The sequence below is a fragment of the Myotis brandtii genome, unplaced genomic scaffold, assembly GCF_000412655.1.
Source record: "Myotis brandtii unplaced genomic scaffold, ASM41265v1 scaffold953, whole genome shotgun sequence".
NCBI lineage: Eukaryota > Metazoa > Chordata > Mammalia > Chiroptera > Vespertilionidae > Myotis > Myotis brandtii.
In genome coordinates this window covers 178,719-201,332 of record NW_005371933.1, presented here as the reverse complement: position 1 = coordinate 201,332, position 22,614 = coordinate 178,719, and the positions used below count along the sequence as shown (strand labels likewise).

General features: G+C 40.7%; 1 protein-coding gene across 4 annotated transcripts in view; it reads left to right on the top strand.

Annotated features, from left to right (window-relative positions):
- LTBP1 (latent transforming growth factor beta binding protein 1) overlaps positions 1 to 22,614 on the top strand; it is a 208,157-nt gene that overhangs the window by 32,186 nt on the left and 153,357 nt on the right. For all 4 annotated transcript variants that reach the window (XM_014533213.1, XM_014533212.1, XM_014533211.1 and 1 more), the window contains exons 2-3: positions 6,902 to 7,126; positions 8,346 to 8,620. In XM_014533213.1, coding sequence (XP_014388699.1) covers positions 6,902 to 7,126; positions 8,346 to 8,620 — 500 coding nt within the window. The remainder of the gene's footprint in view (positions 1 to 6,901; positions 7,127 to 8,345; positions 8,621 to 22,614) is intronic.

Below are 22,614 nucleotides of genomic sequence, written 5' to 3'. Positions count from 1 at the left end.
TTTACAAAGTGTTCCCCCTGATATTTCCAATACCCACCTGGCACCATACACTGTTACAATATTATTAACTACTACTAGTATACTTCCTATGCTCCCAGTGACTCTTCTGTAACTACCAGTTTGTGCTTCTTAATCCCTTCACCTCTTTTTCCTAGTTCCCCAACCACCCTCTTCTCTGACAACCACCAGTCTGATCTCTGTGTCTATGGGACTCCTGAGATCTTATCTGTCCTGGTCCTAAATTTTAAGCTTTTATATATATATATATTTTCCTGTTTCATTGTATCTGATTTTATAGGCTGCCCTATATGATTGTGGAAAGAAACGGGAATCTGGCCCTTATCTGTTTGTCCAGCCTAGCTTTTCTCACCTTCTCCCTGTCTTCTATGCTCCTGCTGCCCCAGCCGCCTAAATCATGTCTCACCTCAAGATCCCACCTCCCACTATTACTTCTTCTGCAAACACTCTTTTTACCAACTTTTTAAGTCACTGGATTCTTCTTCCAGGGTTAGCTTAAATGTCACCTCCTTGGACTGGTTGTTCTGGACCACTATATCTCACTATATCTCACTATGTCTCACTATGTCTCACTATATCTCACTATATCTCACTATATCTCACTATATCTCACTATATCTCACTATGTCTTACTATATTTCTTGGTAGTGTCCGAGAGTCAGTATACGTTGGCAGACAGATAATTAAGAATTGGCTGAAGGCAATTTTAAAGCACAGTTGTAAATCTCTACATTCGATTAACCACCCCCACCCCCAAACCTAGGTTGTAATAAATGCCTGCTAATCTCTGTACTTCCTTCCTGGCCTCATGTGTGGCATTAGGCCTCCTCCGTGCCTCTGTTCTACCTTCAGAAGAACGGGACCTCCATCTTCACTTTCAGTTCCAGGTTTTTGTCTGTATGTTTGTTTTGGGGGGATGCATCCTGGATCACAAGGCAAGCATACAGTGTTTTGTTTTTATTGACTTGAGAGAGAGAGAGAGAGAGAGAGAGAGAGAGAGAGAGAGATTTGTTATTCTACTTATTTATGCATTCATTGGTTGCTTCTTACTAGTATATGTGCCCTGACTAGAGATTGAACCCACAACCTTGGTGTATTGGGATGATGCTCTAACCAACTGATCTACTTAACCAGGATCCAGATTTGTTTTGTTTAGTTATTTTTAAGGTTCTTGACATGAGCTATAGTTTGCAGCATTTAATTGTTATCTAACATATTTGTTATTGGAAAGCTTTAAACAGTTATAGTAGGAACCCACTATCTGGCTGAATAGAGTTGAAGGGTACCCTTTAAAAGAGGACAATATAGGTATGTTTAGGGGAATGAATAAAGTAATAACTTTTACTTTCTAAAAAATAGTACTGTTTTTTTTCTTTCACACTTCAAGGGCTATCAACAAAAATGTGGAAAACTTTTAAGGGAAAGCTATTCTTCTAATCAGAAACAAGTGGCAAAGTTGAAGCAGCTATGCAAATCAAAGTCGTGTGTGTGTGTGTGTGTATGTGTGTGTGTATGTGTGGTGTGTGTGTATGTTGTGTGTGTGTGTGTGTATGTGTGTGTGTGTTGTATGTGTGGTGTGTGTGTTGTTGTGTGTGTGTATGTGTGTGTGTATGTGTGTTGTGTGTGGTGTGTGTGTGTGTGTGTGTGTGTGTTGTGTGTGTGTATGTGTGTGTGTATGTGTGTTGTGTGTGGTGTGTGTGTGTGTGTGTGTGTGTGTGTGTGTGTGAGATGACAGGTGCAGGGTTTCTTCAGGTGGAGGTTTGTTTTCCCTGTTCTGCCTCAGCCACAAAATTGTCCGCTGGCACAGAAAGCAAGAGGGTGGTAGAGGGGCCGGGATGCTGCTGCAGGAAACTCAGGTGTGTTCTTAGAGCTGAAGTATTTTTATAGCTAAGATAATGGGGAAGACAGAGCGGGTATGGCTTTCTATAGTACAAATCTTTAGAAAATTCATTTTGCCCATATTTGGGTACAAGTGACTAATATCTATTCATTTAAGTTCCAGTTTGCCATATAGAATGGGACTATGATTCTGTCAGCCCAGCTTCCGGAGTGCTGCAAGTTGTTTTATAGACCAGAACGAATGGTGGGACGCACAGAAGCACTTGACATATTTAAAACCTCCAGCATGAATCCTTCTGCTCCCGTTGACCTTTTATAGCAGTACCGTGAGATGCATTGAGTGGCTGGGATGAAATGACACTTTCTAGAATAACAGGCTGGAGGCCCATAGCCCTCTTGTTATTTTCAGTAGGCCCCAGGTGACCTAGCATGCAATGTAGTGAGTTATGGGGATGGCCCGCTAAATATCAAGCTGATAAAGTTATGGGCTTTCTCAGCCAGCGTTCTGTGTGACACCTCTAGTTACATGTTCTAAAATATATGTGCCATAGCTAGACTTGCAGCCAGCATACCACAAGCTTCCCAAGTCAGCCTTAAAGAGAACTTAGTCCTCTTTCTCTGTATGCCTTGAGAAGGCTTGCTAGAACACTGGCAACACAGACTATAGATCACTAGGCAAAAGGTCAAAGCATGAACTTTTGAAACAGAAAGAAACCATTCATAGTTCAATCCTTAAGTTTGTAGGTTGATTTTCAATTTGTTTTCTTTGATATAAAAGACTATTTAGCTATAAAAAGATCACCTGCCACAAAGGATTCAACGTGTATTGAGCCGAGGCAAAGAACTTTATATTGTAATTTAGATTTTTGAAAAATGCGGAAACGGTAGAATAGATATTTACTTTCTCATTCATAAATGATTAGCAATAGTGGCTTTTTATTGATCGGAATAAGTCAAGCAGAAGCTGTTTCCTGTCTGAGCAGAGAGACACAGGGGTAGTGGAGTTCTCTTCTGGGTTTATGGCTGTGTCCACTTAGACTTGGGCAGTCCTTGAAACATTTGTGTGGAAGCTATCTTGGGCTTAAAGGTAGATTTAAACAAAACTGATTAAGTTTGAGTTTAATTTCAAAGTCTGCTATTGATACTAGAAATATCTAGTAAAAGTCCGTTGTTTTTTGTTTATAAAAAAGATGATTGCATATGTGAAGTTATTTTAGTATAGATTATATAGTCATCTTTGCATGGTAGTACAGGACCATGAAAATGATCGTGCAAGCTAATGCAAAATGGCCATGTGCAAAATGATCTTATTAATCAATGAATTATTAAGTTCCATGACCTTGAAAACGTTTTTTATTAAAACTCTTCTACTGTAGGTTATAAATGTAGATGGAAATGGAAAAAAATAGTAAAGCTAATATTTAATTAGTGCCCTGTAATTGAAAATGTTAGAAACACTGAGAATTAAAGTGTTTTGTTTCTCTGAGTAGAACTTATCAAGAGTAGTTAGAACATGTTTGCTTTCTTCTCACTGTATAACATGATATGGAGTATTTTTTCTTTGCCTTAGTCAGTTGTCATACTCCTTTCCACGTCTGGATCAGCTGCCAACATCTTACCCGTTGTGCTTTCAGAGCTGTCCGGGGGTTCCTTTAATGTCACTTCCTCTGGCACATCATCATCCTTTTCACCACAACCACTTTCCAATTTCACTTCCAATGTTAACCGCCTGTCATTTTTTTGCGGCACTTTTTGTCGTTGACCCTTTTAATTATCCACTTCTGTGAAATGTTATTGATTTTATCACTGCGCGATGAGGAGGCAACACAACGACATGCTTCCCTGTCTGTGCGTGAACTGAGAACAGATGTGCAGGGATCAGTCACCAGCAGACTTTGAAGGAAGTGACATGATTGGTTACTGATCACCATACACATCTGTTATCCACGCAGTGTTTGTGGACCAAAGAGCTAGCAGTGAAGTTTGTACTTTATGCAATTACTCACAGCTAATACACTATGGCAATTGACGTTTGAACCATACTGTTGGGGGACTGGTGTTATTTAAACTGCGGAAACTGAAATTCATGCATATTGGAACCATGCAGAGCGAGTGGTGCCTGTATTCCGGTTATAAATTATTTGTAGTACATTTCAATCTTGGCCTGGCTCCCCTTGCCCATGACACATTGAATCCATCCCGGGTAGCCAAGCTGTGATTTAGAAATTCGGTTCAGAGTTGACGTGAGAGTTATGAAGTCTTTGACTCAACCTTGGAGTCCACTTTGACTCGCTTCTCTTACCCGGCACCTCAGAGGACATCGGCCCTGGAGAAAGCTTACTTCAGACCCCGTTCAGCAAGGGCAGTTTTGGCTTGAACCGCCCCATCGATGCTGGACACACTTTCTTGCCCTTGGTCATTTTTTTGGCTCCCCTTCCTCCTCCACTGTCTGAACTCTCCCTTGGCCTGCTGTTCACTCTCTGTCCCGTCTTCATGTTGCATCGATTCTCCCTCTGTCATTGTGGTGCTTTGTGTTTCTTTCAACTCTTGTTGCCATCATCCTCATCCATGTGTTTTTCAGCTTGTATTTTAATGGTCTCCTAACTGGCTTCTCCACCTAGTCACTCTCCATCGCAACTAATCCATCACGAGTCATCTTCCTGGAATACTCTCTCAGCCTTGTTTAGTTCTCTCCTTGGAGTTTCAAAAATAACTTAATAATTACAAAATAAAATCCAAACGTTTTATTGGGCCTTGATCCATTGGCTGACACAAGCCTCTACCTTCTATTTATCACTTGACTCCTCCCCCTCAGGAATCTGAGGTTTCAACAGAAAATTTTCTCATTATCTCCCAAATATGCCTGCCTCCCGTCCTTTTCACATACTGTCCTCCTAGGAAGCAGTCCATTGTTTTTCTGAATCTTGCCCAGTTTCAAAGACTTACCCCAAATGATCCCTCCTACTAAGTCTACTTTGATTTCCCAGAAATGACTCCCCCTTCTCTGAAGTTCCAAACGATTTGTAGTTTATATTTTCCAACTGTCACATATTTGGTGATCTGTGTTTTTAGTTAGCATGTATTATCTAATCTCTCCAGTTAGTGCTTACGGTCTTGAGGGCAGGGACTGAATCTTCTGTAGCACCTACAATGGTATTTGAGTGGTAGGCATACATTTTTCATCCAGTACTATTTTGAGCTGCAGCATTTCTTCTAGAAGCTGAGTTGCATGTTAGGGGTAAACAAAAGATGAGGTCTCTGACCTCACAGAGCTCTAGTTGAATGAGGCATACAGGAAGGTCATCAGGCACTAAGCTAAGTGGCAGGATGGGCAGTGAATGAGAGTCCTTGGAGGCCTAGATAGGCACCAAACCTAGATGAGAGGCAATAGCAAATGCTTCTAGAAGATGTGAGGTTTAAGCAGAGTCTGAAAGATAAGTAGGAGTTTGATGGGTGAGGGGGCTGAATGGAACGAGTGTTCCAGGCCAAGGACACAGCATGGATAAAGCTTTCGGGGGGCAAGAGGGCCTTACACATTGAGGAACTGAATAAAGCTCCATGTAGCTAGATTGTAGGGAATGAGGTGAGACTCATAAGTGAAGACGAATTAAAGGGAACAGGGGCCCTGTGATGGGAAAGAAGTGCACATATTTGATGGATGTTGAGAAGGGAGGACTTCCAGGACTGGGAGTATGGATGGGCCAGGTGACAGAGCTGTTAAGGACCACTAACTCGGTGAATGGAGACATTGGAGAGAAGATGATGAGTTACGTTTTGGACATGTTGAGTTTGAGATGTCTGTGGAATATCTATGTGAAAATGTGTAGTAGTAATTTGGAGCACAGCAGAAATCTCTTGCTAGGAAATAGAAATTTGGGAATTGTCACATATGACAGGTTGAAATCATAGAGGAAGAGCGTGTAGAGATAGTAAAAAAGAGGATTTTAAGACCAAATCTTAAAGCATATCAGTGTTTAAAGGGCAAATAAAGAGTAGATTCTGTAAAGAATGTTAAGAGGGAAAGGGCAAAGAAGAAGGATCAAAATAGATGAGTGAGATGTCATGGAAACCGAGGGAAGACTGAAATTGTCCATTTGATTCAGCAATGTGACCATTAGTGGCTTCAGGAAGAGTAGTTTCTGTAGAAGAGGGGCGGGGAAAGGGAGTGTGTGGAGAAGTGAACAGACAATTCTTTTGGAAAGTTTAATCGTGGAAGGAAATGGAGTTGAGGGGTTTTTATTTTTTAAGCTGGTGGAAACCTGCTCATGTGTAAAGGCCAATAGGAAGAATTCATTAGTGATAAAGAGGTTGGCCATAAGCTGAATTTCATCAGAATTTAAAACACCTCTGAAAATGCCTTACCCAGTGTGCCCTTTTATCTTTCGGTATTCTAAATAAATTACATTCCAAACTACTAATCATTCTGTGTCTTTAGGTTTCACTGTGGTCTTGTTATCCCAGTGAGATGGCAAATTCTGGGAAAGCAAGATTCAAACTCTTCTACTCCCTTATTCAGATTATATTCTCAACAGGTATTATTTTTAGTATTCTCATTTGTTTATTCTTTGAGGAAATGTTTAATGTCCACTGTGTACCAGGCATTATTCTAATTGCTGAGAATGTAAAGGTTACTAAGCCAAACATATCCTTTTCTCAAGAGTTTATAATCTAGAGAGACAGCTAATAAACTAGAAATTGAATAGGAAAAAGTAATTACAGAATGTGAGAGATACTCAAAGGGCACTGTGAGACCGTAATCCTCAGTGGCTCCTTTATATATTCTTTTCCCATGAATTCTCTCCATTGTTGGGGGAGAGCACCGCAAGGAACTGGAGAATTAAATGACTTAGGATGGAAAAACAAAGACCATGAATAATAGAGACCTTTTTTGCCAACGTGTAGTTACTTCTTCGTTTACTGTTTCAAAGTCAGTAGAAATATGATGGCTGTAATGGTGCTGTGTTTCTGGAAGTTTTGTTGGTTGACTGTGATTTAGCATTTGAGAAACTAACCGATTCTCCACAATTTCTCTTTTCCCTTTCAGTAATTTGCCATCTTCCATGTATGAATGGTGGCCAGTGCAGCTCAAGGGACAAATGCCAGTGCCCTCCAAACTTCACGGGGAAGCTTTGCCAGATTCCAGTCCATGGTGCCAGCGTTCCTAAACTTTATCAGCATTCCCAGCAGTCAGGCAAGGCGCTGGGAACGCATGTCGTCCACTCTACACATACCTTGCCTCTGACGATGACGAGTCAGCAAGGAGTCAAAGGTAAGCTTAAGATTTTGATTTTTCCCATTCGTCAGACCTCTGCTAGCCTGCCAAACCCACAGAAGCCAAGTACCTGCAGATGGCCAGGGCTGGTATTGAAACAGAAAGGAGGATGTGACCTGTGGCTTGAGAAATGACGGTAGGGACAGAATGTGGGCCCAGGTATGTGGCTGAAGTGCTTTCTAGGCCATAGAGATTTGGTATCTAAGAAATAGAAAACAAAAAGGAGTCTATCCTTCTCTGATGACTCATAGCGCCCAGAGCTGATGAATGTGCCTGGCCTGTTCTGGCCGGGCCTGGGGCATGGAAAGACGAGTTGGAAATTTGGGGCCCGTATAGCATTAATGAGCTAGTGATCACACTGGTCCTGCTGATGAGCACAAGTGTATTTAATAGTTGAAGAGTGCCTGGTTTTAGTTCTAAATGATCACTTAACCTCACTGGGTTTCAGTATATTCTTCTGTAGAGGAAGGTAAACTAGGTCACTTGGAGCTCAGGAATTCTGTGACTCATTCATTCTTTTAAACCTGGCGTCTCTTAGACGTGCACAGTTTTTTAAAAAAAGGGGTCAGAGAGCGTTACTGGCTGTTATTCTTTAAAACCTGAATGTTAGCATCAGAAGATGAAATTGTGTCTGAAAGTGGCAGAAAGTGAGTCTTGTTACAGATATAAAATAGCTCACTTTGGTATTTCGTGTGTGTCCCAATAAGCACCAACGTATATCCACAATATGTTATTTAAGGGCAAGAGAACTGTGCTCTGTGAAATTGTGTTTCCTCTTTTAGTGTAGAAAAGTATATTCCACAACTTTGCAATCGGAACTTAATGAGAAGTTCAAAAGTAATCCAACTTCTGAGTCTTTATTACTATTATTTGATAAAATGTACCTCCCCAAAAGCTGCATGAATTTCATACTTTTATGACTCACCTGAAAAAATTATCTTAGTGAATATGTTACTGCGAGAGGTTTTAATTTCTCTTTGTAATTAGTTGATTTTTTAAAACATAAATTCAGATTTAATTTTTATTTTAAATGTATCCTTTGATTCTCACTTATTTTGATGGCTGTGTGGCAAATATATGTATACATTGCATTTGTATAATTTTTCCTATGTATAATACATATGTGTATAAGTATATATGTGTAAAATTGACTTACACGCTGACTCGCATGCTAATTCGTCATGATTAACAAGTCTTTACTCCCAATCTGTTTCAGTGAAATTTCCTCCCAACATAGTCAATATCCACGTGAAGCACCCCCCAGAGGCCTCAGTCCAGATACATCAGGTTTCAAGAATCGATGGTCCAACTGGCCAGAAGGTAAAAGAAGCCCAACCAGGCCAATCCCAGATCTCTTACCAAGGGCTTCCCGTCCAGAAGACCCAGACCGTCCACTCCACGTACTCCCACCAGCAAGTCATTCCTCACATCTATCCTGTGGCTGCGAAGACCCAGCTTGGCCGCTGCTTCCAGGAAACCGTCGGGTCCCAGGTGAGCAACACTGCCCAGCCTGTTTCCGCAGTGCTTTCTAGAAAAGTCTCATTTTCACAGGAAAGCCAGACGTGGTAAAATGACTTTCTATAGAAGGGCTTGGCCAACTGACCCATGGGCCTGTTTTTGTAAATAAAGTTTTATTGGAACGCAGCCACATCCATTCATTTACATATTGCCTGTCCTGCTTTCAGGCTTTTAACAGTAGAATGGCTCGGTTTCAACCAGATCGTATGATCTGCAAAGCCTAAAATATGGTCGGCAAGGCCCTTTACAGAAAAAGCTTTCCAACCTCTGCTCTGTAAGATAATGTTTAAGTAGTGACCTTCCAGAAACACTGCTGGATGTCCCCGACTGCTGTTTCTGTTTTCCAGTCAAGTTGATCTGTGTGTAAAACATGTGACAGGCTTGAGATATATTCTGCAAAGGCTTTGAAAATACTTATGCCTTTTTGTAGTAGTTGCAGGTTAATAGGTGTAGTTGGGTTTGAACCCATCACACAATAATAATTTGTGATCTTTTATTTTCTTTATAAAAACTCATAACTGGGTTGGCAATGACTGAGATGTTTGAAGTGCATTTTAAATAGCACTGGATTTACATGTAACTTTAGGCCTATATCTATATCATAAAGTAGACGGGAGGCTGATTTTCCTTTAAAACTCATCATTGCAAGTGCTCAATGAAGGCAACAAAAATGTTGGCTCTTTTACCCAAACCACATGGTGCTGACTGCTTTGGGATTATGTGGTTATGACATAGCTTTGTCCTGTGGTTCTCCTCCTGTCACTTGATCATGATTTCAGCCTCACATGAGAAGAGTAAGTGAGGTGAATTTATTATGTCTCTCTTCTTACCTGAATATTGAAAGAATATTGTGTGATTGTGTGTGTGAAATATTTGGGGTTAATAAGAATCAATTGTTGTTGCTTTAGAAACCTGGAAAATACTTTTAGGTTCTGAGCAAGTCCATGGTAGAGTTATCACCTTTCTCCCAGGGAAAGAAGGCAAAATTGGTTTGTAGACCCGAGTGGAAAGAGCACCCATATGGAGTTATACGATCGTGGTTATAACTAGGGGCCCAGACCTTGGTAGCAGGGAACCAGCTTTTTTATCTGTAAGGTGGAGACAAGAATATTGGGTTTTGTTAAGATTAGACAAGGTAATCTGAGCACTGTTTTGCAAATGTTGTAAAACTATGCAAATGCTAGCTTAGAAGATACTCATCTATCCATAGTCTCAAACTTAATAATAGTCAGTGATTGTTTATGTCATGTAACTTCAGTAAGGCAGGGAAGGCTTGATCTCCTCAAACACAATCTTCATTGTGTAGTAGTAGTTGCCAGTTAATAGGTTAATAGGTGTAGCCCTCAGATGCTTGAAATGCCTCCTAAACCTGCCACAGCTTTTGAAGACCACGTTTAAGCAAATGCTTTTTGGGAGAAGGAACAGGATTGATTTAAGTTTAGCTTTGAAGTAAAGTCTTGATGGTTGTGCTAAGAGCAGCTTTTTATAGGGGCAGTGGGGCTGAAGATATACTTCATGCACTTCACAAATTGTGCCCTGGACCAGCTTTGGAGAGAGAGGATGAATTTGGTGCCATTTGCATTGTTTAGTCATTTCACCTTAGTTTGGTTATGAGGAAGGAAAAAACAGATCCTTTTAAAATTGTGTGCCCAGTGCCTTTCCCCCGTTTCCAAGTTGGAACACAGATGATAAAAAGCAAGAAAATGAAGTATTCACAAACTTGTTATTCTTGTGTAATATTAGGCCGAAATGTGCTAACTAAAAAAGATTAAGGCATTATTTACTTTTCAGCCTATGCTGGACCATATAATTAAAGTGAATTGGCTAATTGGGGGAGTTATTTAAATAATTCAAACTCAATGGAATACTTCTGCTTTATCTGCATGCCTCTCTGGCATTCAGTCTGAATGATCCAGACAGCGATCTCGAGTCTTAATTCTTTTTGCAGGTGTAGTCACTAATATGAAGCTTCAAAATAAGACCTGGTTTTAGAAAACATTCTTAGTATATATTTGTCTCCTGTTGGTGAGACACGGTGCTGGATGTCTATGATCGCCAGATTAATTAGTGCAATTAGGATGATCCAAATTATAGAAAATAATAATGAACAATCTTGAAAAAAATACATTACTGGTGAATAGTTAGTAGTATATAAGATGTATCCTACAAAGATGTTTGAAAACATTTGTGCTTTCTTGCTATGGTTAGTTTGCATACCCAGCTAGAGGGGGAGGTATAGGTAGATTTTATATGAATGGTAAAGCCAGGCCCGAGTAGCTCAGTGGTTGAGCATCACCATATGAACCATGAGATCAAGGTTTGATTCCTGGTCAGGACACATGCTCAGGTTTCAGGCTCAATCCCTATAAGGGGGTGTGCAGGAGGCAGCCGATCAATGATTCTCTTTCATCATTGATATTTCTATCGCTCTCTCTCTCTCTCCCTTACATTCTGAAACCAATTAAAAATATATATTAAAAAAGGATGTTCTAAATGAATGGTAAAAACAGCTGCATAAATGCTCACTAGTGCTTTGCTCATGGCAATAGTCTTATTAGCTGCAGATTTCAACTGTTGAGACTTACAATGCCATGGAGTTATCAGTAAGCATCTATGTTTATGTGCTACAATAAGAGGGTATATACAAAACAAATTTGGCAGAAATAGGCCTTGTTTCTGTGGCACAGTCTAATAATTAAGCAGAAAGCTTGGAGTTGAGAACCCAGCATGAACTGTGATTAATGTATTTACTAGTAAGTTCTGGGAAGCTTCATAGAATAGAGTTTCACAAATTGCTTGGGTGATGGAGGAAAATGGGCAATTGGTTAGGAAGCCAAAGTCACAGAGAAAAGGGGGAGGATAATTAAACAGAGGAAAGAGAATTTGGCAAGAAATGGGTGAGGAAGAAGTATCAGAGAGACTGGAGATGTGAACTGGCTCAGGATTCCTGGCAGATGTTTGCACAGCATGGAGCCTCGTAAACCCGAGGCACAGGGCCATCTAAATGACTTGGTGTCAAGGCAGAATAGTGGGAAGCCCCCTTGATCAAGTGATCAAACTCAGAATCATTAAAAGTGGGACAACTGACCTCATGTGCCTCCTGATGTGATCCAGTATGAACTTTGCATATCACCCTAAAACTAACCATGCCAAATATGTTTAATCTGAGTCTCACCAAGCCTTTACACCTAACCCCAACTGATAGGGAGTATTGAGGGTAAAGAAACAAGCCAAAAATATAACCCCTACTCACCCCCATCAGGCAGATTCATAATATACGATATTATTGCCCGGTTTCTTAAGAAAAAATCATACAATGGGAAAAAAGTAGAATGACTTTTCTAGAAAGAAACTAAAGAGTCACAACAACAAAAGCCAACCCACCTCTAGAAGATATTTGGGGAACAATTGGGGAAATTTAATGTAGACTAGATACTAGATGATATTTTGGAATTATTAATTTTTTAGGTGTGATAATGGTATTAGGGTTTGTAGGACAGTGTTTTTATTTTTGAAAGATAAATGAAAAACTTAGGGTAAAATGCCGTTATGTCTATAATTTATCTTCAAATGCATTTACACACAAATATTGTAACATTGTAACAATTGTTTACTCTGAGAAGTGGGTATATAAGGTCGTTGTAGTATCAAATATCTCAGCATATTTGAACTTTTCTTATGGGGATAAAAAGGGGGAAACATTAAAATTTTCAAAATGTACAAATATAGGCATACTTCCTTTTATTGTGCTTCATTATATTGTGCTTCCCAGATACTGAATTTTTTATAAATTGAAAGTTTGTGGCAACCCAGCATTGAGCAAGTCTATTGGCACTGTTTTTCCAACAGACTTAGATGAAAGTTAGCATTTTTTTTTAGCAATACAGTATTTTAAATTAAGGTACGTATATTTTTAGACTTAATGCTGTTGCACACTTGATAGACAACAGTACAGTCTAAATATAATTTTATGTGTACTGGAAAACCAAAAAATTCATGTGACTAACTTTATTGCAATATTTGCTTCATTGTGGAGGTCTGGAACTGAAGCTGCAATATCTCTGAGATATGCCTGTAGAATAATATAATTTTAAGCTGATTTTAAAAGTTGTAACTTTAAAGAGCTAATGAATTTTTAGAAAATAATTTAAAATGTTTCACGTTCTGAATGAATGGGGTGGGTAGGTCGATGTGGGGTAGACATGAGGAGGCCAGGGAAGAGAAGTTGGCTTTGGTCCAATTGTGAAATGATCAGGGTCTAATCTAGGAGAAAAGTTGAAAATAAAGATATGACAATAAGGGCTTTTGCAAAGAATCAAGCATCAGGATTTGATTATGGGCTGCTGTGAAGAAAAAGATGGTGATGAGTTGGACTATTCTGAATTCCCTTGCTTCAGAAATCAGATAAATGCTCGCTATGATTGATTAACTAACTGGCCCTTGGGGGAGGATTGTGAGATGAAGATGAGTAGCTACATCTTGTTTTAAGCAGCCTCATTCTTGAATGACATTAAGAGTGGTGTATTCTTGGATATCAATTGGGAAATCCAAAGCTGTGTTAGAGATGGAGTGAAAGAGGATTAATGGAGAAAAGTCAGTGGTTAGGTGAATAGATCTAGTGATGATAGATTCATGAGAACAGAGGACATTTCTTTGGCATGTATATAAAGAGAAAAGAACAGGAATATTGGAATCAGAAACAACTATAATGTTTCCCACCTTGACAGTGTCAAGATATGGGGTGGAAGGGACCCTTCCTATTGTGGAAAGCGATGTTTGATCTCTCAGTGTCCTAATAATAATTTCTGAGTCTTAACATCATATAAAGTATTGATTTTTATGTGCATTGGGCTAGGTACAGACATCATTTAATTTCCTTTAAAGTATTAAAATAATAGAAATTAATCCAATAAATATATGGGGTGGCTTGGAGGAGGAATTGGATTCTTGAATGTAAATCAAGTTTCAAGTACTTGACAGGTCATAGCTTTGACAGAGTTAGGTACCTGACTTCCTGCAGTAGACAGGGTACACCATGTATATTTGAAAACATGTTGGAGAGTTTGTTCACTGTATAGATTAAGTTAGAATTACATCTCCAGTGGTTACAATTACCAACTACTTTCAAGGTAATCTCATGTTTACATGTGCTTAAAACGTGAACATTTCTATGCTAGTGTTCATCTATAAGAAGAGGCCAAATTTCAGAAAATACCCCTTGATCTACTTTTGTTCCACAGGGACATTGAATGTATATACCTTTCCCATTGTGCAAGGGCACCCTTTGCTTTCCACTGTGACCTTTGCTTTCAATTTGAAACTTACTTGGCATCTGAGTTTTTGGTTGTTTCCAACATGTTTTATTTATTGCCTAATTGCTGGAAATAAATATTTATAGTTACTTAATGATGCCAGATGGTATGAAAAGACCTTGTCTTGTCTGTGGAGCGTTCAGAATCATGATGTAGGGTTCAAGGTTCAGCTTCCACGCTGGGGTCTGCCATTGCCTGGGTGTGCAATCCCATGCTCTTTGTTAAAGGGGGGAATGTGCTCCTTCATTAGACACAGACATTGTAGGATGAGAATAAAACTCTTCAAGATCTTATTGCAAATGCAAATAGAGCAGAAAAGTCCACATAGTCACACCTGAGTTAACTAAGAAGAACAAAAATGCTGGAAAACCTGGAGTAAAGATAAATGGAATAAAAGATATTTCTAGTACAGTGTCCTTACACAGATAAAGATGATCAAATAATATCCAAACCAACTCTTATAGTTTACAACCATAGAATCCCCCTTAACAGTAAAAAAACAAAAAACCCCGAATAAAAAAACACCCACAAGAAACAAACTAAGATTAAATTCTTTACGATGTATTCTATAGAAGACAATAATGTTTATGGAATAGGAAGAGAGGATCAGTACTTGATGTAAAATTGGTGGAAAAGCCTTTTTCCCCCTTTAATTATTGGTCATATAAATAATAAGACCTGGGGCAAAACCGAGTTAAAGTGGCACAAGAATTGTTTGGGATCCCCTTAGAACTTTCAGAAGTTGTTCCAACAGCTCTTTTGGACAGGAAAAATGGAAACAGAATGGGCCATTGGAGAAAAAGATTATTTAATTGGAGATAGGTCTCTTGGCAGATAAATTCAATAACATCATCAAGCTCTAAACCTTAGCACTGGAACACACACACACACACACACACACACACACACACACACACATGCATGCACACATAAACACACACTTCTGAAGGGCCAAACAGATGCACTTAGCTTTTGTTTAAGAAAATATTTTTTTTAATAAGCATCGTAGAGAAATTAACAGGAAAGTGTGAACTCATTGAAGTGGAAAGTATCCTAATTACATGGCTGAAAGTACTTTAAAAAACAAAACTCCATACTCTGTCACAAGACTTTGAAGAAAAATATTTCTTGGTTTTCCCCACACATGAGCCAGTGAGGAAGTGGGGGAACAGGTGCCGTGCCTCTCAGTTCCCTACGGCAGGGAGAATACAGATGGATGAGTAGGTGCAGACATAGATACAGAGATGGGCTGAAGTTGTTCAAAATCTCTGCTCAGGATGGAAAGCGAATTTAGTAGCCTCCCAAGGGAGTTGGGAGAATCAGTTCCGCTCGGAGACCTATTATTTAGTTTCCAGAGGATTCCCTCTGCTCTGACTGGAGGAGTATAACTGAGGGGCAGCCTAGAGCACTGGTGAAGTAATAGTTTTCTTCTGACAGGGATAATGCCAGACTCATTTCAATTGGTTCTTTCCCTAGATTGAGACCAAAAACGACCCACTAACATAGATGAGAAGTCTAATGAAAGAGTAACTATCAAACACTTATCAGAGACTCTTAGCCTGTCATGTATGTGTTATATGTGTTATTCTTAATGTCGGAAGGAGAACTGGTCAACAGGTATGTATGTTGCCCATTTCCGCAGCTCACGTGCCCTTAGGGCAAGCCCTCCCAGGTGAACTTCACCTTGCGGAGGTGCTGTTGGCAGGGCTTAAGGAAGGCAGGGCGGGAGCCACCAGATGTCTGCCTTCTCCATGAGCAGAGAGACATGTTGGGTCGCGCTGATTGCATTTACTGACGTTTGGCCTTCTTCAGGTGGAATACGTCATTAACACCAGGCCCTTCCTATGCTTTTCTTCAGTGTCCCACTCAAACACTGCTTTGGCACATTCCAAGAGACATTTAATTGAGTGTGAGTGAGTCTGGTTGTCTCCAGTGGCTCTGCAGGGGCCATCCTTGCCAACCCTTACCTGTGTCCACAGCAGAGGTATCGCTGAAGGTAGGACACACGCCTCCGTGAGAGGTGCCCGGAGCCGCAGTATTGCCGATCCTGCTCCTCCAAGCCCTGCCAGCTTCATGCAGGGACTTCTTCCCCGGAGTTGAAAAGACGGTGAAGATGAGGATTGGATCCAAAGGTGGAGCTGCTGTCTGTGAAAGGGAACATGTCTGCGTGTCCCTGGGCTCATGCCAAGTGGCAGGGAGGACGGCTAGCTTTATTTGGATGGAGAATGTGGGACTGAACTGTTAGGATAATCAAAATACAGATTCTTAGAACTGAAGTAGAGGACTTCAGAGAATGGGTGATGACCCAGACATTACCTTTGCTCCTGCCCAATATCCAGTCTTTACCCAGACCAGTATCTTTGGACACCAAAGAGTCCAGTGTTCACTTAGCCTGACTTGTTTCTTATATGAGCAAGTCCTTGCTTCTTTGGTTCTTCCCACGCCCGTCCTCTCAGATGGTTTGCATTTTATTGTCAATGAAAATGCCTTTATCATGACATGGGATATCCAATTTCTATGTTTTATACCTCTAGGGCTCACTATAATAACACACCAATTAATACTTAGACTCTTGCTTTTGCAGAAGAGTAGGCATTGAAAATAATTATGGGGCAGTGTGTTACAGAGCGGAAGTTACATCACTTCTGATATTGGCAAAGTGGTAAGATCTTGTGGTCGTTACCTTGGAAGATGATAGTTTTGAGCATGTTGGAAGTAGTTTTAAGAGACCATGGCTTAAATTGATGGTTGATTTAGGCTCTGTAAATTACAAAAATGTTTAAAGAGTCACAGCTGGTATTTCTAGGGTCTGATGTTGTTTCTTGGCGTTGTCTACATGATACTTTGGAATTGAAATTTGTTCAGATGAAGTGGAATCATCTGTTTTACTAAAATAAATAAATAAATAAATAAACCCCCCCCGAACCAAAAAAAAAAACAACACAAAAAAACCCCAAGAAAAACCCCAGCCCTCTGCAATCTGACCCATAAAGTTACAGTGAAAAAGGCAACATGGCCCTATGTTGAGCGACAACAGAGTGATTGTCCTACTCCACCCTGCACCTTCCCTGCCACCGTGATAGTCCTGTTTTCTTTCCCATCCTTCCATGTTTTTCTTTCTCCTCTTGCCCTCCTTTTGTTTGTAAGAGATTTATATGTAAAACTAGAAGCCAAGCGCAGGAAATCATGCGGCCCCGCCCACCCATGCAAGCCCCGCCCACCGCTCGCTGCCCCGCCCACCCGCACGCACCTTGCCCATCGGCCACCAGCCTTGCTGCGATCGGAGCCTGTGGGCCACACTGTGTGAACTGAAATTGTGCAAGACCCCAGACCTGCCACCCTAGACGGGACCCCAGACCCCAGACCCACCTCACCAGCGAGACCCATCAATGCACCTCCTGGTGACCGGTTGTTTGGTTATGGCGTTACAGCGTTGTGTCCACAGGCTTTATATATATATAGATTGGAGATTCTCTTTCAACAAGGTCTCTCTCTGAGACTGTGCATTTACTCTAGTAATACTGCGGCTGTATTTCAAAATTTCTGTTTCAAAAGGATTGTTTCAGAACAAGTTTATGAGTGGCACAGAAAAGTCAGTCTTTCTTTAATCTCCTGCAGCTCCCTCATTTACTGTGTTCTCAACGAACTGGAAACTTCCGATGGTCAATTCAGCCTCCAGGGAGCAGGGATTTGCCACCACTGAGGGTATTTAAAAGAACATGTCCTTAGCCCTGAAGAGAACTCTGAAATCCAGACAGAGGAGTTCTAAATATTTTGAACAAAGACGGAAGTGCCTTCAAGATGACCACCTTGAGGAGGACTGGTTTAGATTGTGCAAGCTTTAATGGAGTTGTTAAGAAAATGGTCTTAACATCCTGTGGCTTTGGGGCAGGCATCTTAAGAAGACAGTGTATTTTTATAAAATTGATAGCTGATAGAGAACATTCACAGTTATGGCCTTGGTTGACCTTCAGAACAACTTCAAAACAAGGAAAAGTAGGTAGTCTTGTCTCCCAGTTACCTAAGTGAAACTTGAAGCTCACAGAGGTAGGGACAGACTTGTGTTGTTATTTCCAAGACGATAGCTCTTTTTTTCCATTTTGGCAAACTCACCATTCTCTGGCCCTCAGTTTCTTTACTTTGCAAATAACTGGTTTGGCTGAGAGGACTACCAAGACCTCTTTTAGCTCAACAGTCCTCTGACTATGATGATTTTGATATCTTTCTTTTCCACGATCCTAGATCCCACTGATACTAACAAATGGCACCGGATCTGTGGACAGAGCAAGCTATACAAATGTCACAGATACAACACCTAGAATGATCTCTCAAATCCACCCTGACTTAAGAGACTTCTCTCAGAAGTCAGCACCTTCCAAAGCTTGTCCTTTTCATGAGGGCGGGGCTCTTATGAGCTGAGCTCAGTGCTGGCACAGGTGATTAGTTAGTAAATATATGAGCATCAGTCAGGTTAGGCTCGGTTGTGCTGTAGTAACAAACACAACAAAAACTTATGTTTTGTAGGCACTAGATGTCTGACAGGTGAGCAGGGGGCCCTGTGCTACTCACCTCTCAGGAACTCAGGCTAATGGTGGTTTCCCCATGTTCCGGATGTGCTGTCTAGAATACACAGCCTCCTCAATTCCTGCAGCAGAGGGAGAGAGGTACTTACTGCAGGGGACACACAGGACTTTTCCCGTAGCCCATTACACAGACTGAGTCACATGGCCCTCTCTCACTGTTAGTTTTATGGCAATGTTATGGCTGAATTGTGGTCCACCTCCAAATACATAACCTGAAGCATTAACCCCATTGCAGCTGTATTTGGAGATTGTCTGTAAAGAGGTAACTAAGATTAAATGAATTAATAAGGGTGGGGCCCTGAACACAATAGGATTAGTGTTCTTTTTAAAAAAATACATGTTTTTATTGATTTCAGAGAGAGAGAGAGATAGAAACATCAGTGATGAGAGAGAATCGTCGATTGGCTGCCTCCTACATGCCCCCTACCGGGATCAAGCCCAGAACCTGGGCATGTGCCCTGACAGGGAATCGAACTGTGACCTCCTGGTTCATAGGTCAATGCTCAACCACTGAGCCACACTGGCCGGCGGGATTAGTGTTCTTAGGAGATAGCAGCGAGCTTGCTCTCTTTGCCATGTTGAGGACACAACAAGACAGTGGCCTCCTGCAAGCCAGGACGGGAGTTCTCATCCAGACGGCCCCTGATGGCATCTTGAGGTTGGACTTGACCCTCCAGAACTGTGATGAAAGGAGTGTCTGTGTTTAAGCCGCTCCCCCGCCTCAATCTGTGGTATTTTGTATGGCAGCCCGAGCTGACTAATATAGTTAGGGAGCTGGGACATGGCGGGAAGCAAGTGGTTCTTAGGTGAGCTGTAAATGTTCCTGCCAAGTGGCAGAGCAGGGGTCGAGACAGACTTGATTCCCTGCTTGCAGAGAACTAAAAAAAGCTATTAATATGATTTGTGGCATTCAGTTTTTTCTATGCTACTTGCAACCAAACCACAAGTAATTATTAGTTTTGAGTTCTGTGTACTTGGATACGACACAAAAAAATGGAAAGCTTAACCCAATGAGGCACGTGTTACAATTTACATAGTGCTGTGAGGCCCCAAATGGTTTTTGTTCCTTTCAGTATCTCTACGTAGACAAAAAAGGAAACTGACAGACATTGAAGTTTAATATAGAAAATTTCTCTCAATACAGTTGTAGGAATAAGCATTGGGGAAAAGAGGCCTTTATGCTCATCGTTTGGGAGTGATCTGGTTGCCATAGTAATAGTAACCATGCCTTTATGCCCACCTTTATTTCTTCCCTCAACAGGAGTATATCCTTTTAGACACATCCTTGGTAATGGAACTTAAACTTTTTTTTATATTCTTACCATTTAGTACTAGCATGTATGATGTGATTCATATTGTTTTGCTGCAAGGAAAGGCTAATAGGAATTAGCACGTCAGAAATATAGTCATGACAATACTTAGTTACTCTTTTTGCAACTTAAGAATAGCAAGACACACATGTTTCACCACCTGGTAGACTTGACTGTTGACATGCTCACATCATTGTAGAGGTGGATAAAATAGGCAGCCCAAACTTGATCATTTCTTTAGAAAAGATGTCAAATCAGAAGTTTCACGCTTAAGAGTTATTTCCCTTTGTGTGTTACTTTAAAACCATTTTTGTCTTGGTGTAACTTTTAAAATACTGTTTCATAAACTAAAGTAGTTGTCTGGAATTCCTTGAAGCCCATGGTTTGGCTTCAGCAGGCTTTAAACAAATACACTCTCAGAAATCGATGTGGATACATTTCCAGCAGTTAATGCCCCCGTCACAGTCGATACTTTATAAAATCAATAGCCTGAAATATCAGAGGATTAGGGTTGTACCAGATACCTCAAAATACCTAACGTTGTTTTAATTACTCTAACAAAAGAAAGCTGGGTGGATTAAAAAAACAACAACCAACCTTGCTGATGAAGAATGTTCTGCTCAAGCCAAAGCAAATTTTTTACAAGTTCTTTTAGAAAATCTGGAAGTATTTAAGCGTTTTCCTCTTCTTCTTATGAGACAATGCTTGTTAGCCTGCCAGTGCTCCATCATACACTATTCTCCTTCATGACAACGGGCCTTTAGAACAAGTTGATCAAATAATGTTGCCGTAGCTGCATTAGTGATAGGGTTCAGAGATTTGGACCCTCTTTCTTATTGGCACACGGATATAAACATATTTAATGTTCTTGTACATGGACATTGAAGAGCTCTCAGGGGGGTTTTCAGTTTAATTTGGAGCCATAGTTGGTCCAGAGGCTAGAAGAACGCCATTTCCTCGGAAGATGGGCAAAAGTTACTTTGCCAGAGGGGAGATGTGTTTATATCATAGCAAAAAGATTGATGATAGGAACAAAGAAGGGCTGTGACAGAGGTTTGGATTAATCCAACCCATTACATACAGTGAGAACTTTCCCCATAAGGAACCTCATTCTTGTTTTTATTAAAAGAAGTCCAAGATTTCCAAAAATGGCATTCACATCCCTCAACCAGATTCATTGTACTGAGGTTGTAACTTCTGCCTGCCAGAATCCCTGAGAGTTTTATGGCAGAACATTGGAATAAGGTACTTCTGGGTGTGGGCGGAAGCGAGCATGGCAACTGCACAGATGGAATGATTTATGGGACAGTGTGCAGTATGGGTTGATTGACTCTAATGTGACTTGATAATGGTCACAGCTCAAGGCAGACAACATCTGCATCTCTGTAACCATCTCCAATAATTTTTGATATTTTGCCTATTGATAATGTATCATCCTATATAATAAAAAGCTAGTATGCAAATTGATCGAATGGCAGAATGACCAGTCACTGTGACGTGCACTGACCACCAAGGGGCAGATGCTCAATGCAGGAGCTGCCCCCTGGTGGTCAGTGGGCTCCCACAGGGGGAGCGCTGCTCACCCAGAAGCCCTGAGCCCGGCTCACAGCTGGTAAGCGCAGAGAGCCTCTTCCGTCTCTGTGGCAGCGCTAAGGATGTTCAACTGACGGCATGGTGAGTGGGCCTAAGCTGTCAGTCAGACATTCCCCGAGGGCTCCCAGACTGCAAGAGGGTGCAGGCCGGGCTGAGGGACCCCCCCACTCCCCTGAGAAAATTTCTCTCAATACAGTTGTAGGAATAAGCATTGGGGAAAAGAGGCCTTTATGCTCATCATTTGGGAGTGATCTGGTTGCCATAGTAATAGTAACCATGCCTTTATGCCCACCTTTATTTCTTCCCTCAACAGGAGTATATCCTTTTAGACACATCCTTGGTAATGGAACTTAAACTTTTTTTTATATTCTTACCATTTAGTACTAGCATGTATGATGTGATTCATATTGTTTTGCTGCAAGGAAAGGCTAATAGGAATTAGCACGTCAGAAATATAGTCATGACAATACTTAGTTACTCTTTTTGCAACTTAAGAATAGCAAGACACACATGTTTCACCACCTGGTAGACTTGACTGTTGACATGCTCACATCATTGTAGAGGTGGATAAAATAGGCAGCCCAAACTTGATCATTTCTTTAGAAAAGATGTCAAATCAGAAGTTTCACGCTTAAGAGTTATTTCCCTTTGTGTGTTACTTTAAAACCATTTTTGTCTTGGTGTAACTTTTAAAATACTGTTTCATAAACTAAAGTAGTTGTCTGGAATTCCTTGAAGCCCATGGTTTGGCTTCAGCAGGCTTTAAACAAATACACTCTCAGAAATCGATGTGGATACATTTCCAGCAGTTAATGCCCCCGTCACAGTCGATACTTTATAAAATCAATAGCCTGAAATATCAGAGGATTAGGGTTGTACCAGATACCTCAAAATACCTAACGTTGTTTTAATTACTCTAACAAAAGAAAGCTGGGTGGATTAAAAAAACAACAACCAACCTTGCTGATGAAGAATGTTCTGCTCAAGCCAAAGCAAATTTTTTACAAGTTCTTTTAGAAAATCTGGAAGTATTTAAGCGTTTTCCTCTTCTTCTTATGAGACAATGCTTGTTAGCCTGCCAGTGCTCCATCATACACTATTCTCCTTCATGACAACGGGCCTTTAGAACAAGTTGATCAAATAATGTTGCCGTAGCTGCATTAGTGATA